Genomic DNA, 17,056 nt, shown 5'->3' on the forward strand with positions numbered 1-17,056 from the left:
ACTATGCCAGTTAAACACTGTCTTGCAGGTTGGCTGTGGCCCGTGAACCCAAATCTCAGTGTGCTCTTGGTCCTCTGAAACAGGCCTTCTTTTGTCACGCGGCAGTCCCCTCCCAGGGCTGAGGGTGTGAATGCTGAAGGGACAAAGGCAGAATGGGAGAGAGACTCAACCCACTAAAAGGCTAGTGACAGGATCCCAGCCTGAAGACAATGGCAAAATGGCTCCATCCATAGTGACACTGTGACCTTAGGACAAATGGAGAGAGATGAACTCTGAACTCTCTGCATGGGCTTCCTGCATGGGATGAGAGCCCTGAGCGTTTTTTGTGTATGCAAGGTTGGGAGGTCCAGACTCAGATCTCACCATGATTTTAAGACATCAACAAGAGGGACACTCAGCCGCTTTGCACAAACCCACCAGGGTTGCAAGCTGCATCTGAGAGCGAGCAGCTGAAGGCAGACAAGGCGGGTCAAAAAGAGAGACGGAGTCTTGCTCTGTTGCCCAGGCTGGAGTGTGGTGGCTCTTCACAGCTACTCCCTGCAGCTTTGAACTCCTGGGTTCAAGACATCTTCTGCCTTGGCCTCCTGAGTAACTGGGACTACAGGCATGTGCCACTGCGCTCGGTTTTCCCCCGTGATCTTGCTCATGGCAGGCGGCAGTGCTGAGAGACTAAGAGGAGGCAAAGGCCAGGATAGAGCCAACTTTCCTAGTGCACTGAATTCAAGAGTGAGGATTGAGGTAGTGCCACCACTTACCAGCTGTCCCTTCTCTCAACCTGTTTCCACAGGGTCTGGTGACCTTCTAGGAAGCCCAAAGGTTTGAAACACAGACCTCTCCAATTTCCCAAAAAAGGGGGTGTTGGCCTCTGACTGAGGGTATAAGGACTTTCAAAGTCAATCATGACCCAATGGACAATTCTATAACCTAAGGTAAACTCTTCTTAATCATCTTGGCTCACACTGGGATAATTACAGAGGTGCATCCAGTGAATGAAATGCCAGAACCTGAGATGGAAGTAAGTAGGGAGAAATCCTACTTCCTCAACACTGGGATCTGCAAAGGGTCATTTCACTCAGCAATAAATAAGGGGCAACAGAGGGGGGAAAAGCAGTTTGGCTCAGCAGGAATAAAATCCTGATCAAGTTCAAAGACTATTGTTAGACATTGGCAATTGCCTAGACAGATGCATCTCTGATTTCTAATTTGTTGCCTATGTCTCCCCATCTAGGACCTGTGCCTGCTGCTCACTCAGCCTTATGCTGAACTTGCACCCCCATTCCCACCCCACCGAGCAAAGCCTGGGGCAGGCTGTCTCTCATTCCAGGTCCAAACTTCTGGGGAGTTTTGTTTTAGTTTGTGACCAAAAAAAGAAAACGGACTAAGGTTGGGCATATCTGAGCCTTTCTCCACTATCAGGAACTGGAGAGTAGCCCCTAGAAGGCAGGGGCCAATGTCCATGGCCTGGTTCAGCCTCCGCTGGCCAGGGGAGGTAAGAAGCAGAGAAAGGAAAGACTAAGGACAACATGGGGATTGGGGGTGATGGGGAAATGTTACCATGGGAACCAGCTGGAGTGCCTTCAAAAAGCTCCCCCCATCTCCCTTTCCATAAGGAGCCCAGACTTGGTTTTAGGGAGGGCAGGGAGTGGGGTCCATCACAGATCAGCTCTGGCCTAAAAAGACCTCAGGCAGGTGGAGATGGATACAACCAGAGTGGAGTGGGCCTAGTTTGGGGCCATAGGAGAGGCTTGGTGATGGTTAATAAACTTTATAGACTACCCTGCTTAGAGTTGCATGGAATGTTCCAGAAGTTTTACCTTGTCTGGACCCATCCTTAGTCTGAAACTTTTTTTTTTTTTTTTTGAGACAGAGTCTCGCTCTGTTGCCCAGGCTAGAGTGCCGTGGCGTCAGCCCAGCTCACAGCAACCTCGAACTCCTGGTCTCAAGCGATCCTACTACCTCAGGCTCCCGAGTAGCTTGGATTACAGGCATGTGCCACCATGCCTGGCTAATTTTATATATATATATATATATATATATATATATATATATATATATATATATTTTTTTTTTTTTTTTAGTTGTCCATATAATTTCTTTCTATTTTTAGTAGAGACAGGGTCTTGCTCTTGCTCAGGCTGGTCTCGTGAACTCCAAACGATCCACCTGCCTCGGCCTCCCAGAGTGCTAGGATTACAGGTGTGAGCCACCGCGCCCGGCCCTTAGTCTGAAACTTTCTATCTACTCCAGATTCTGGGGCCACAGGAAACCTTCTTAGCTATGATCTTCACTGAGGGAAAACTAACTAGAGCTCCATGCAAAGGGGCCCATGTTTTTGCAGACTTTTAATGCTTTTACAAACCAAAAGAACCAAACTCCTTCTGACAGAAACAAAAAGCCCTTGCCCCAAGGACTCTGTTATGCCTCACTTTATTTGTTTAGAATCACTAGCTTCTGTACATGTCACTATGCTCCACTTCCTGTTGTTTGTATTTCAAAAATAACAGACTTTCCAGCTTGTTTCCCAAATGTGAAACATAATACCATTAAATGTTCTTTTTCAAAAGTACATACCCTCCTTCTACCAATCAAGGCTCACTGAGCCAAGCAAATCTGAACCAGGTGGGCTCACATCTTTACTGTTGAATCATATGGACACTGCAAAGTGGTGACTGGGAGCTTAACCCCAGCCTCCAGATGACAACTGAATGGTTTTCAAGAGGCCAAGCTGACCTAGGTGAGGGTTTATCCCAATTTACACAAGGAGTTTTACACAAAACATTTGAGAGCAAGAATTGCACTCAACTGCACTCAGTAACATAGCAAACCAGCTCTGGCTTTGCTTAGAGCCTAGACTTGGGGCCTCATCCTTGCCGTAGACCTTCTCCAAGAGTTTTCGTCTCCCACAGCTTTCCACTCAGTCCCAGTGCACAAAAGCTATAGCAGCTACAGTCTCACAGACAACCCACTCCCCACGTCCAGTGACTTGGGTAACACAGCCTTACTCCTACAGCTCTGACCAAGTGATGACCCACTGTTTTGCATGAATTGGAAATTAAAAAACAAACAAACAAACAAACACCTTCCGCCAGCTATGCATAAGGAACCGAGTCTCCACCTTGAACAGCAAGCCTCCTGTCCTTCAGTAGTCCTGTCTACTCCAAACCCCCAAGGATTCCCCCAGCCTCAAGCAGCCTTCTTTCAAGGACTTGTAGGGCCTGTGGTGAGCACTGCAAGTTAAAGAGGAGCATTGGCTACACTCATGGGACTCTAGCTTTGCATCTGTCACTCTATTTCTGAGAGGGGAAGGGCTGTACAGTTAGCAATAGGGCTGGCAGGTAAAGGGATGACCAGGTGACAGGCACACTGCCCCAAGGATAAACCTGGCCCTACTAGCACTAAGTTGTAATCACTATGGATTAGAACTATGGGTAATAAAGCATGACAGACTTATTCCTCTGCTGTCATGTCCACAGAGTAACCTCTCCAAGGTCATACATTAGATAAATATGGGCACAGGAACTCATTCCTAATGCTTGATGACCTTGTTTTCCCACCCCCGAATGCCACCAACAAAAGGGGGAGTGCGGTGTGGGGCTGACCATAGAGGGAGGAATGGCAGACTTTCCACAGATCCCATTTTTACTCTGGATCAGGTCTCACCTGTGGCCTGGGGAACTCATAGAAAGACAAGTTTCGTACAACCCCAGACTTTTTCTTTTGGCAGCCAACAATTGGTCACATTGCACGTTTCAAGGTTACAGAGGAGCCCCAAAGTACAAATGTGGGACAGGAGCAGATAAATCTTGCTCAGGGCTTTACAATAAAGCCAGAGCAAGTGTTCCAGAAGTCGACAACATCAGGAAGGCGACCTCTGGAAGCAGGCACCCAAGGGATTCCAGAAAACCCTTCACTCCTGGGCTTTCGGGACTCTTCATCTTGGGGCCTCTTTCTTAGGCATCACAAAGCCGCCTTTTCTGGAGCGCAGGGGAGGGACGTGCAGGTCACCGGCTAAGCGGGGCAGGTCGGGAGGGCAGGGAGTTCCTTCAGACCCCAGCAGAGGTAGACAGAGGCAGGCCCAGGGTTCAGAAGACAGGAAAGGCCGTTTACTCGGGGCTGGCTGGGGCAGCTCCCCTTCCCTCCTCTCTCCGATTAAATACGGAAGCCGACGACAGCGAAGATGGTGAGGAGAACGACAATGAAAGCAGTGTCTCGGACCTCGTCCCACCGGAAGCCTTTCTTGGCCCGGTCCTCCTGCTGCTTGCGAAGGGCCTCCCGCCGGGCCCGCAGGCGCCGCTCGCGCTCCAGCTGTTCCCCGTAGTGCGCCTGGTAGAAGGCGTCGAAGTTGAACATGGTGCGGTTGGCGCCCGGCGCGCCCCGACCGCCGTCTTGGGCCCGAGAGGCGGCCGGCGGGGGGCGGGGAGGGCCGGCGTCCGCGGTGGGCGGCCTGGAGGGCCGGACGCCGGGCCCGCGCAGGTCCTCGTCGCTGAGCAGACCGCGGTCATACTTGCGACGGAGGGTGGCACTGCCCAGCACCACGTAGGCCTGGGAGATGCGCGTGAAGCGCTCGGCGGCCTGGGCGCTCCCCGCGTTGCGGTCCGGGTGGTAGACGAAGCTCTGCCGGTAGTAGGCGGCCTTGATCTGCGCCTGCGTGGCCGTGGTGGGGACGTCCAGCAGGTCGTAGAGCGCCGTGCGCGAGTACTGGCCGTCGCCCCGGGAGTAAGTCCTCGCGCCCAGGCCCGGGCCCGACGCCGAATGTCGTGTAAAGCTCCAGGCCGGCCACAACATCCACAGTAACAACCGCGGCCGCCTCAAACCGCGCGTAGCTGCCATGTTGAATGCATCAGGCGGACGGTGCAAGATGAACTGGCCAATGGGAAGCGCGGGTTGGTCCCGGCGCTTCGGCCCTTGTAGCCAATCAAGGAAAAAGGAAGCCGGGAGAGGCGTGGAGCATGCGTATTACCAGGCGGTCGCGGGGCTGATGACATAAAAGCCGGGCTCCGGAGACGCCAGTACCAAGCGTGCGGGTGAGGTGAGGTGATGGCGTTTCGCGGCCGGAGACCGGAGCACGGCGGACCGCCGGAGCTGGTGAGGCCTGTGGCCCGCGGGCACCCCTCTTTCCTTTCCTAGGGCCACCGCATCTGGATTCCTCCCTCTGTCTGCCATTTCTCTTTCTTTTTCTCGCAGTTTTACGACGAGAATGAAGCCCGGAAATACGTTCGCAAGTGAGCTGACCCTGGATTTTATTCGGCGCTGGGGGTCGGGAACCCGCAAGTTGCCCTGATTGCGGGCATGGCTTGGAACGCACGTAGGCTTTGGGGGTGGGAAAGAGAGAGATCTGGGTTGATGCTGTTTGTGCCGCTGGTAAAGTCAATTTTAAGTGAACCACCGAACCCTCTGCGCCATGGTAACCTCAGCATTGAAAGTGGGCGTGATTATGCCTACTTTTCGTAGGTAGTTTTCAAAGTTTAGTACGACAGCTTCTTTAAAGCATGTGGTAAAATAGGCAGTATGCAGTGGGTATGGGTAAGGGGTCAGTACTATTGGGGGAAAGGAGATAATGTTCATACGATGCTTATCTTGTCTATTTACATCACTAAATCTGCACAACCACTGGTGTAGGTATTGTCTGAATTTCATAAGTTATTTCATAAGTTATTTGTATTACTACAAAATCATTTGACAGGTGAAGGCTAGAGCAAGGACTTCCAATCCTGCCAGTTCTTATACGCTGCTCTGTAGGAAATTCTGTAAATACGTATTCTCTCATTTCTGTTCAAACTGTAGTAAAACTATTATTTGTGATTCTCTCCTTTGATTTTGGGAAGGCTAGACAAACCATTCTTTTTTAATCTACTCTGTTCATTATGATAGCCCACGGCCATTCTAGTTTGAATGAGTATGAAGAGCTGCAAACTATTTCTTTGAGACAGGGTCTTGCTCTGTTACCTAGGCTGGAGTGCAGTGGCTATTCACAGGCATGATCATAGCTCATCGCAGCCTGAAACTCCTGGCCTCAAGTAATCCTCCTGCCTCAGCCTCCTGAGTAGCCAGCACTATAGGTGCACATTATAGTACCATCTAAAATGTCTTATTGGCCAGGCTGGGTGGCGCACACCTGTAATTTCCAGCACTTTGGGAGGCTGAGGCAAGAGGATTGCTTGAGGCCAGGAGTCTGAGATCACCCTGGGCAACATAATGAGAACCTAACTGTGCAAAAAAAAAAAAAAAAAAAAATAGCCAGGTATGGTGGCATGAGCCTGTAGTCCCAGCTACTTGTGATGCTGAGGCAGGAGGGTTTGAGCCCAGGAGTTGGAGACTGTAGTGAGCTATGATCACACCACTGCACTCTAGCCTGGGCAGCAGAACAAGACCCTGTCTCTTAAAAAAATATTTATCTTGCTGATAATTTATGTTGATTATATGTTTAAGTAATACTTTGGGCATATTGGTTTAAAGACAATGCATTGTTAAATTTGTAGGGTTAAACAATTACTACAGTTTATTTTACCTTTTTCTTGAGTTTCTTTTTAACATGGCTACTGAAAAGGCGTGTGGCTTGCATTATATTTGTCAGGGGCAGCACTGCCACTTGGTTTTTTGTTTTGTACTGTTGATCTTTATGTATAAAGATGAGTAACTGTGGTGGATAATTCTCCAAGAAAATATATTCTTAACGAGTAATTCGGGGCATCAAAGCTTATTAGAGTTGCAGATACTCAATGGTTGTTCATTAGCTAAGTGATTTGCTTCCTTCAGGTTAGCTTTGTTTTAATAGCTGGTACACTTGGAATTTGTGTCACAACAAAATAGAATGTTGCTGTATTACATGGACTTTTGGGATCAGTTTTAAATAGTTGAGTTTGTTGATTCCAAGTTAGAATTACCAGGTGAAGGGGTCAGGAAAGAGTACCCTAGGAAGATCCTTTATTTTGGTCCCTGGGCTTGTTTTGGTCAAGGGGAGGTATTATCCCAGAACTCCTTTATCACTCACTTGTGTGTCTGCCTTCCCAGCTCACGGATGATTGATGTGCAGACCAGGATGGCTGGGCGAGCACTGGAGCTCCTTTGCCTGCCTGAGGGTCAGCCCTGTTACCTGTTGGATATTGGGTGAGATCCTGGGGCCTGGTTCAGATTGTCTCGGTGGTGGGGTGTTTTTACTGCTCTCATTGGTTCTCTGTGTGACTGTTTCTTCCAGCTGTGGTTCTGGGCTGAGTGGAAATTATCTCTCTGATGAGGGGCACTATTGGGTGGGCATCGACATCAGCCCTGCCATGCTGGGTAAGTATGTCCCGTTTGGCACCAGCATGGACTACTCTCTTGAGTGTGGAGCAGCTGGATATATTATCTCTTTCTCCGACTTCCTATTCTTCAATGTAGATGCGGCCTTGGACCGAGACACAGAGGGAGACCTGCTTCTAGGGGACATGGGCCAGGGCATCCCCTTCAGACCGGGCACCTTTGATGGTTGTATCAGGTGAGGGTTTTCACTTCTTGCTTTTAGTCCTGCAGGCCAGTGCTTCCTAAACCTGGCTGGGTGGCAGAGTCACACAGGATGCTTAAAAATACACATTTCTTGGAATTTTCAGATTTATAAGGTCAGAGCAAGGCCCAAGAATATGGTGTATTTTTATTTTGTTTTGTTTTGTTTTTTTCCGCATTTCAAAATTGCTGCTGTGAGCATCTTGCATTGCCAGGTTCAGGCACCACTGGTATGGATTCTGTGTCTGCTTTGTGTGCCTGGTGGGGGACCGGAGTGGTCTTTTAGCCTCTAGGAGCCATCTTGTTTTCTTTTTGAAGCACACTGGTGGAGAGCGGCTTGGGCTGCCCTAATCTCTTCAGTGGCTTTGGAGTCCTTTCTCGGTTATCAGGGTTAGGTTTGAGTTTGTGTATAGTACTTTGATAACACATCTTAGAACAGTAAAATTACTATTAGAAACATCTTTTTCTTTGCCTTTTGTGGTAAGTTCTGTTTAGCATTCAGTGTAGTGCTTTTTTGGTGGGAAGTTAAAATCATTACCTTGGAGGGAGACCACCTTCAGTGATGCTAGGTTGAGTGGTAGGAAGACAGGGCAGGGATCCGAGTGAGGAGTGAAAATTTGGATTTGAAGGCTTTCTTATATCTGGGAACAGGCTGGAGGGGGGGATCGTTTCAAAGGTAGCAATTGCTTTTTACTAATGATCAGATGAGATGTTTGAAACTGTAAAACAAACAAACAAAAATCAAAGGCCAGCAGTATGGTCTGTTTGATTAGAAGTAAATAGTCATTTTTGTTGGTGGTGTTTTTTTTAAAACGGAGATGGTATGACAAGCTGTTTTTTTAAATATTTGCTATACATAAGACATTGTATAAGGTGCCATGGAGTATGGAAACCCTACTTTTAAGAATATCTGTGGTTTATTAGGCACTGTAACACAGGACCACGTGTGGTGTGCTCTGGGGAGTTGTGGGACCTGCCAGAGCTGTGGGGAGGAGCAAGAGAGCACGAGAAAGCCTTGAGCCACAGAGGGGCTGGGCCTTGAAGTCCGGGAGGAATTTGGATAGTCAAGGAGAGGGTTTCTGAGTGAAGGAACAGCGAGCAAAGGCACAGAAGCCAGTGAGAAAGGAGTCTTGAGATCAGAGGGATGAGTGAGAGATTTCATGGAAGGATGAGATTGTGTGTTCCTAGGAGGCTTTTAACTGCTTCCCAAGAAATATGGGCTTTATTCAGTAGATAATGGGGAGCTGGGAAGTGATGGGATCAGGTGTATGTTTAAGGCTGGTTGTGGTGGCTCATGCCTGTAGTCCTAGCACTCTGAGAGGCTGAAGCGGGAAGATTGCTTGAGGTCAGGAGTTTGATGAGAACAGCCTGAGCAAGAGCGAGACCCCATCTCTACTAAAAATAGAAAAATTAGCCAGGTGTGTTCGTGCGTGCCTGTAGTCCCAGCTACTTACTTGGAAGGCTGAGGCAGGAGGATCCCTTGAGCCCAGGAGTTTGAGGTTGCTGTGAGCTAGGCTGATGCCACGGTACTCTAGCCCATAGCCCAGGCAACAGAGTGAGACTCTGTCTTAAAAAAAAAAAAACCAACAACTGTACTTCAGGAAGGTAATTTGCAGGTGGAAGAGAGAGGTTAGGTTGTTGGAGCATTCGAGACAGTACTGAGTTGTGAGTGGTGGTGGAGGGACGTGAACGCTGGGAGAAGCTGTGGGACTGGCCAGTGGGGTATGGGGCCCCATGGATGGGTGTGCACAGCAGTGAGGAGGGGAAAGCCAGCAAGGGGAGGACACAGCACCTGCTTGAGGTTTGGTTTTGTTTTTAAACAAGCTTCCTCTGGAATGCTTGAGGTTTTAAATCTGGGGATTGTGAAGACACTTAACAGGTTTGGTAGAAGGCAATGATTTAGGAGGAGAGTGAATAAATGGCTGTGTGTCGGTGAGTACTATACTGTGTATTTCCTTTGAATGGAGGATGAAATGAAGGGTAGGTGGGCAGAGACAGCCTTGACACACAGAGTGATTTTGTTGAACTAGGGATGCATGTAGAAACAAGGCTGAGAAAGTGTTTCCTGGGACCGGCTGGGGGATGTGAATGTGCTGCCCTTCCATGTACCTGTCTGTCCGCTCTCATAGAGTCCTGGCCTGGAGGGGACCAGTGCTTTCCGAGAAGGGGAGCTGTGAGTGGAAGGTTTCACCTGGAGGTCCAGGATGGGTGGTGTTGGAGTCCTGAAGAGGCAGGGGATGGGGACACGTGGATTGGTCCCTTCCCTGACTGAGTCCTTTCCTTTTCAGCATTTCTGCTGTGCAGTGGCTCTGTAATGCTAACAAGAAATCTGACATTCCTGCCAAGCGCCTGTACTGCTTTTTTTCTTCTCTTTATTCTGTTCTCGTGAGTATAAGATCTCCCCATTTGAGCTGGCTTCCTGTCCTTTGCCCTGCCTTGCAGGTAGAGTGAGGAAGTTGAGGTGTCCTGTGGAGGGAAGGCCACTCAGATGGGACCGCATGGGTTGGCAGGACCTTACTGTGGTTACCTCTCTCCAGCTCCTCAGCCTAAACAGAAGTTCAGGCTCAGTGGCTGACACTCTCCAGTCAGACCCAGAAGACACTGGTGTCAAAGTCTGAGACCAGTTTACTACGGAGTCGGGCCTATTTCTGTTGATCACAATTCTAGTGTCTACTATGCTGAGTGTTAATCAGACATTGGTTTGGGGGCATGGAATAAGCAGAATGAGGACAGAGACACCGTGTGCAGGCCATGCAGGGGACACCGTCCAGCGTGCCCACATCCTCTTGGTCTTGCCTCTCCATCCCTTCCTCGCCCCTGCTGATGTGTTTGCTCAGATGGGGAGCAGGATGGTCATGGACCACCAAGGGCCTTCATTCGCTTTATCTTGTCCTTATAACTGATAGTGTTGATTTCAGTTGTTTACCAGGATTAGATGGTAGTTTGAGATTCAAAGTCCTGAAAATGAGTTCTTTTACTTTTTTGAAGGATCTGGGTATTTTTTGCCTCCTTCATCTTCCCCACCCAACTCCGACTTCCCTGTAGTCTCTGCAGACGGCTGACTGCTGGTCTTGTATGTCACATGGTTCTCCCACTCACAGTGGGGTTAATCCTGCAGGTCTAGGGCCTTTGTGTCTGCCCTTCTTGCTGCTGAAAGGTTCCTCCCTCAGACATCTGAAAGCCAGCTGCCTGCTGCATTCAGGTCTCTGTTTAAGTTCCCTCACAGAGAGGCCTTCCTTGAACCAAAAAGTAAACTCTGTCACTCTCTGTCCCTTTGTCCCAGTTTTCCTTTTTGGCATTTATCGTTACTATATGTCAGTTGCCTCCCCCACTAAAATGTGAGCTCCAAGGTCCAGCTGTCTAGTCCGTGACCGTCTCCCCAGCCCTGAGAACAGCGCCTTGCACGGAATGCGCACTCAGTGAATATTCAGTGAATGGAGGAGGGGGGAGTGACCAGGTCCTGATCGCATGGGGGTCCTTTGTAAGGTAGTGACGTTTCTGTTGCTGGCAGGTCCGTGGAGCCCGAGCTGTCCTGCAGCTGTACCCCGAGAACTCGGAGCAGGTGAGCCCCTTGGGTACTGGAGGTGCGGATGAAATGGTATCACAGATAATGTGATATTGCTGATTTTTGTAACCAAATAAATGGTGGGAAGGGTGAGAGGGTATCAATAATTACCTGTTCTGTGAAGCGTGACGAGACCCTCTCTCTACAAAAAAATTTATTTTTAATGAGCTGGGTCAGCTTCTCCCACTCCCATGCTGGGGTTGGTCCTACAGTTCTGAGGAGGCTGAGGGGGGAGGATCGTTTGAGCTCAGGAGTTTGAGGCTGCAGTTAGCCGTAATCGCACCACTACATTCCAGCTTTGGTGACAGAACAAGACCTGTTTCTTCTAAATAAAAAAAGTATAGATTTTGAAAGATAAGTAAGGAGCTGTCTGTCCCTGACTAATAACATGGACAAGTCTGGCTTCAGATCGGTGGCCATTCATTTCCTGAGATTTGAGCAGGGAGATGGGTCGCTGGGCTAGAAAGTGAGAATGAGGAGAGTTGCTTTGTTCTGTAATTCCTCCAAAGGAGTCGTGTGCCGTGCTGGCTTCTAGCCTGCGATTTTCTCTACAGGGCTTTTTGGGACTCAGAATTGGAAGGGTCTGGTAAAGACCTTCAGTTCTCACAGGCAGGTCCGTCCTAGAGCAGACTGGCTTCTTGCCGGGAGTGGAGATGAAGCCGTCAGCTCCTGCAGCCTCCCCACTCGCTCGCTCTCTCACTCACTGCCTCTCTCCCCAGCTGGAGCTGATCACGACCCAGGCCACAAGGGCGGGCTTCACTGGTGGCGTCGTGGTGGACTACCCAAACAGTGCCAAAGCGAAGAAGTGAGCGCTGGGGCCAGTGTGCTGTCTGGCTGCAGGCAGGAGGGCCACTCAGTGGGCCACAGTAGTGCTGGGGGGCCACCAAGGTCCAGGCAGGCAGGAGGTGGGTGGGGGTGGCAAGGTCTGGTCTCCCTGCAAGGCTTTAGGAGCCCCGTCCTCACTTTGCACTTTCTTATTTCAGGTTCTACCTCTGCTTATTTTCGGGACCTTCGACCTTTCTGCCAAAGGTGAGGGACCCCGGGTGTGTGGGCCCCTGTCTTTTGGATTCCAGGCAGTGGGACTCAGCCTGAAGAGTGTGCCGGGAGGACCCTGGTGGTAAAGCAGGCCCAGGCCCAGAGCGCGGAGCCTGGTGTGTCCAAGTCCTCCGAGTCTGGAGGCAGAGACAGCTGTCCAGGTCACAGAAAGGAATTTCGGTTCTTTCTTATGGGACTGGGCCCCTTGAAGGGCGCAGGCCTGGGTACCCAGGCTTCTGGAGTGGGGCAGATGGGTAGCGAGATCTCCAGGGTGATCCAAGAGCACTTTGGTTTCTGCAGGGGCTGAATGAAAACCCGGATGGAGAGGAGGCCGTGGAGTCCACATTCACCAGTGAGAGGTAAAGCCATGCTTGAGCCCTGTCTCAGGGTAGGGGGTTGCTGCTGCCAGGTTTGTTAGACATGGCGTTTCTCTCTGCTTTTACCCAAGCCTCTGCCACCAAGGTGGTGGTAGAACTGGAGAGCCCTTTGGACTGTGCCTGCTCCTGCCTTAGGGCCTGGGGGGGTGGGGACCTTTCTGGATGTCTGGGCAGTCAGGCAGCCTTGCTGCGTTTGTGAGCCTGCATGTGCCCTTCCTCTTGCCTTGCTTGGCGGGCTGTCCCTTTCCTTCCCTGCGGCTGCCCTCCACCTGCGCCCACCCCGTCCCTTCTTGGCTCCTGTGGCACTCCCTTCTCTGTCCTGCATCCGCATTGTCACTCTCCTGGGGCATCCCCCTCGGCTCACACACAGGCTGCACGACTTACCCTGTTTCAGAAAAGATTCTCCCTTAATTAACCCCATGCCAAGTCCTAACTGCCTCCCCAGTTATCTGCTTTCCTTTATAACAAAACTACTCATTCTTGCCACTCACTCTCCTGTCACTCTCGGTCCACTTCTCAGGCTAACGCTTCTGTCTCATCACAAATTGTTTTCATCAAGGCCACCACCAATTTCTGTCTTGCCAAATCTGTGCTCCTCAGTCTTTTCTTCACGCCCTTATCTTTACTTTCAACTTGCCTGCTCGCTAGGATCTGAGAGAGCTGATCATTCTTCTTTTCCCTCCCTTTCTCTCTCCTCCCCTCCCCTTCTTTTATAAAAGAACATCTCCATCTGTCCCCCAGGCTGGAGTGCAGTGATGTGATCATAGCTCACTGCAGCCTTGAACTCCTGGGCTCAAGCGATCCTTCTGCCTCAGCCTCCCGAGTAGCTGGGACTACAGGTGTGCGCCATTGCACCTGGCTCATTTTTTAAAAATTTTTTGTAGAGATGGAGTCTTGCTATGTTGCCCAGACTGGTCCTGAACTGGGCACAAGTGATCCTCCCGCTTTGGCCTCCCAAGTAGCTGGGGTTACAGGCATGAGCCATGGTGTGCAGCCCCCTCATCTTTCGCCTCAGCCACGTCGTTTTCCAACTGTCTACTCAGTGCTGTACCCAGACTTTTCCACAGGTGCCTCAAACAAAGCTCTCGGTTTTCACCCCCACACTTCCTCCCCCATTCTTCACCATGTCAGTCGCTCCTGTCTTTCCCTGGTCTTACATCCACTCAGCTGTCAGCAAGCCCTGCTGGCCCTCCCCTCAATGTGATCCCAGCGCCCACCCTTCTCCCCACTTGGAGCTCGTGCAGTCGCCACCGCCCTTGCCTGGCTCACTCGTAGCTGCCTGCCTTGTCTCCCTGCTTCAGTCTTCGCCTCTTTCAGTTGGTTTTCTTCAGAGCAACCAGACTTTTCCTTTGCTTTCCCTTTCTTTCTTTCCTGCTTTTTAGGGAAATCAGGACATGGGATTTTTTTTTCTTTTTTTTCTAAAATATAAATTACACCATTGTTTCTCTGTTCAGTATCTTCAGTCAAGTTCTCCACAGTTTTATTTTCCTTAACATCTTTCACTGTCCCCGATTATATATATCAGTTTACTTGGTCATTCCTGTCCCCAACTAGAATGCAACTTGGCAGGAACTTGTAGTATGTCGAAATAGTATTTTGTTAGTTAAAAAGTGTTCAGTATTTGTTGAATAAATAACTGATTATAAAGTAATGAACAGGGAGGTTATTTCTTAGTTCTGGTTGATGTGAAAGGTTTTAAGGCCTATAAGACATTTAAGAGGAAAAACGGACAGAGAGGAAATGAGTTTGGAAGGCCCACCGGTGGCGACAATCATGCTTATTCCTCGTGTCCACCACAGGTTTGTGCTGGGTGACTTCTTGGCCCTTTGAGGTCATTTCTCTCTTAGTTTCCCCAGTCATTTCCCACGGGGACATGGGGGCCCTTCTAGAAGACTTATGCTCTGGAGGTGCCCATCACTTGCTCCCAGGGATGGTCCCATCTCCTACCTGACAGAGGAAGTGCCAGGTAACTCCCTGCATGCATCTTAGGATCCTCTTGTCCTCATACCAGTGTCTGCAGACGACATGTCCTAACCGTAGACTCGGGTAAGTTGAACAACCTGAGCATCGTTCATCACCTCCGTAGAAGGGGGAGGGTAACGCCACCCGCCCCAGCAGCGTGTCGAGCGGCAGGGAGCCCAACGTGTCCCTTTTCCATCCCTGTTCTGCAGGCTCTTGCTCTCCAGTTCCTCAGATCAGGTGGAGGGAAGGGGGGGCTTCTCCCGTTACTCTCACTTCTGTCTAGTCACAATCAGGACACGTACCATAAATAGGTGTACTAAGAAAAAGTTTCTAAGTGCTTACCTAATTTGTCTTCAGTCTCCGTTTTTTTTTTGGCATAACTTTGTCTCACCTGTGCCTTCCCTGATCCTTGCTGCCGGGCTCCACCCCGCCGTGCCTCTCCTATGCCCCTGCAGGGCTGGGCCCCCACTTCTCTCTCAGACCTGTGCTTTGGGGTACCCCCATCTTCACCTGCTCCCTTCATCTCCCCGGATGACTTCCCTTGTTCTTTCTGTGGTTCATTCACCTCTTGCCCCGTTTGCCACTCTGCCCCTACAGTTTATGTTTCCTTCTAGAATCTTTGAGATGAATCCTGCATCTCCAGCCAGTGTGCAGCTGCCTCCCACCTTGCCCTGGCTCACCGGGCAGCTGTCTGAGTGGCGGCTCCTTGGCTCACCCCACACTGGTTTCTTGGGACGGTCGCCAGGGTCTGCTGGGTTATTCCAGGCCTCTTTCCTCCTTCCCACACCCTCAGTCCTTCTCAGTCCCTCCTGTCCATCCCTGTCTTCCTGCCCCCTAGTTGTGGGTCCCCTAAGTTCCTCTCATGAACCATTGTCTCTCTACACCCCGAAGTCTAGAGGATGGTGTGTCATTGTGGTGATACAAAGCATCTTGGTTCCCGCCGCTTCCTGAAGGGGGAGCAGACTCCTCGATGGTGTGCACACCTCCATGGCCCAGCCTGTGACTGGGTGGCCTTCGCCGTCAGTCCTGCCACAGCGCGCCTTAGCATGCGCTGCCTGGGTGTGCCCCAGCCCCGCCTCTAGAAACACCAGCTCATCTCTGTGCTTGTCCTTCCTGGCATGCCCTGGGCGGCTCGTGGGCCTCTCTGCACTTGGCTTGGCCTGGTGGGGTGGTCCCTTGAAGAGCAGGGCTGGTTCATGCCACTGTTGAACAGACGTGGGCTGTGCCTGCAGGTGCTTGGCAAGTGGTTGGTAGCATGGGGCAGGCAGCCCTCTTGCAGGTTATGCTGGACGCAGTTTGATCCCCACTGCCAGGTGGGGGTGTGCTTGTGTGGGGGGCAGGTTCCCATTGTTCTCAGGGCCTCTCTCCCCTTGGAGCTGTGGGGGGTCCAGTTTCTCCTCAGCCAGGGATGGAGGCCGAGATGAGCCCCCGAGGATCACTGTCAGGACTGCCGCGAGCCGGGCAGCCTTGTTTTCCTGCCTCACACATTCCCAGTTGCTGGGAGCCCCACTGGGTTGACACCAGGCATGCTGACCCCAAACCACACTGGAGCTTTCAGTGGCTGCACTGGGCACAGGGCCTGTGGCTTTCCTTGGGCACTGCCAGGCTCTCATCAGCTGATCTTGGCCTGGGTTGCCCCCAGTGTAGCGTGGCCACCTGTCTGCCCCACAGACAGGATGTCTGCACGCCCAGCAAGCAAGTGGTCTTCTGCCACAGAGATGCCTGTGAGGGAGTGGCCCCTCACCTCTAGCCCTCATGCTGCCCTGCTTTGGCCCCAGCGTTTGTTACCAGGAAGGCGGGTGTGCAGGGTGGGTCCTGTCGTTTTGGAATGGAAAGTGAAGCCTTTGAAGGGCGGGGCATCCGAGGCCATCTAACTCAGAGGGAAGCTCGCCGTCTTCCCCTACCCGGGTTAGCATATGTGCCAGTCACGCGGCCCAGCATCAGCTCACAGCTGCGTCTCTGGCCCCAGGGTCCGGCTCAGGATGCCGAGGCGGGCGGTGGTGAGGAAGAGCCGAGGGTGGGTGCTGGAGAAGAAGGAGCGGCGCCGGCGGCAGGGCAAGTGAGTACCCGGTTCAGCTGGGAACCTGGCGGCGGGTGTGGGAGGGTGGAGGGGATACTTCGATGCCACTAAGGGCTTATTTGCATTTGAAGGGGTCCCAGGGCTGCTTTATTTCTTCTGAGACTGTCCTGTTTCTTTGCACAGGGCAGTCAGACCTGACACCCAGTACACCGGCCGCAAGCGCAAGCCACGCTTCTAAGCAGTGGCCGCGTCCCAGTGGGACGGCTGTGGGGCCACACGGTGACATCCTGTGTGGTCCAGCCTGGCACTTGCCTCGGGAAAGTTTTGAATATTGGAACGTTTCCTTCATCAGCTGACAAAGTATTTTAGAAAAGTTTCAAAGTTCTGAAAGTATTTCTTTCACTAAAAACAGTTCTCTGGGCCAGGCGCAGTGGCTCATGCCTGTAATCCTAGCCCTCTGGGAGGCCGAGGTGGGTGGATCGCTCGAGGTCAGGAGTTTGAGACCAGCCTGAGCAAGAGTGAGACCCTGTCTCTACTAAAAATAGAAAGAAATTATATGGACAGCTAAAAATATATATAGAGAGAAAAATTAGCCGGGCATAGTGGCGCATGCCTGTA

At 51.1% G+C, this 17,056-nt stretch overlaps 2 protein-coding genes and 1 non-coding gene across 3 annotated transcripts; 2 read left to right on the plus strand and 1 right to left on the minus strand.

Moving 5' to 3' along the window:
* Positions 1-2,410: 2,410 nt before the first annotated feature.
* Positions 2,411-4,870, minus strand: DNAJC30 (DnaJ heat shock protein family (Hsp40) member C30). Its single transcript, XM_045543149.1, has one exon. The coding sequence runs from the start codon at positions 4,828-4,830 to the stop codon at positions 4,150-4,152; it is 681 nt and encodes a 226-aa protein (XP_045399105.1). The 5' UTR covers positions 4,831-4,870; the 3' UTR covers positions 2,411-4,149.
* Positions 4,871-4,979: 109 nt separating this feature from the next.
* On the plus strand, positions 4,980-16,929 carry BUD23 (BUD23 rRNA methyltransferase and ribosome maturation factor). The gene is made up of 12 exons (XM_045543133.1): positions 4,980-5,085; positions 5,185-5,222; positions 7,012-7,107; positions 7,196-7,278; positions 7,378-7,474; positions 9,768-9,864; positions 10,991-11,041; positions 11,764-11,849; positions 12,028-12,073; positions 12,380-12,438; positions 16,388-16,477; positions 16,622-16,929. Exons 1-12 carry the CDS (start codon positions 5,038-5,040, stop codon positions 16,674-16,676), a joined length of 846 nt encoding a protein of 281 aa, XP_045399089.1. The 5' UTR covers positions 4,980-5,037; the 3' UTR covers positions 16,677-16,929.
* LOC123633783 lies at positions 15,776-15,908 on the plus strand. The gene has a single exon (XR_006733787.1). It is a non-coding gene; the product is annotated as a small Cajal body-specific RNA 20 (non-coding RNA).
* Positions 16,930-17,056: the final 127 nt, after the last annotated feature.

Source organism: Lemur catta, chromosome 2, assembly GCF_020740605.2.
Source record: "Lemur catta isolate mLemCat1 chromosome 2, mLemCat1.pri, whole genome shotgun sequence".
NCBI classification, from domain to species: domain Eukaryota; kingdom Metazoa; phylum Chordata; class Mammalia; order Primates; family Lemuridae; genus Lemur; species Lemur catta.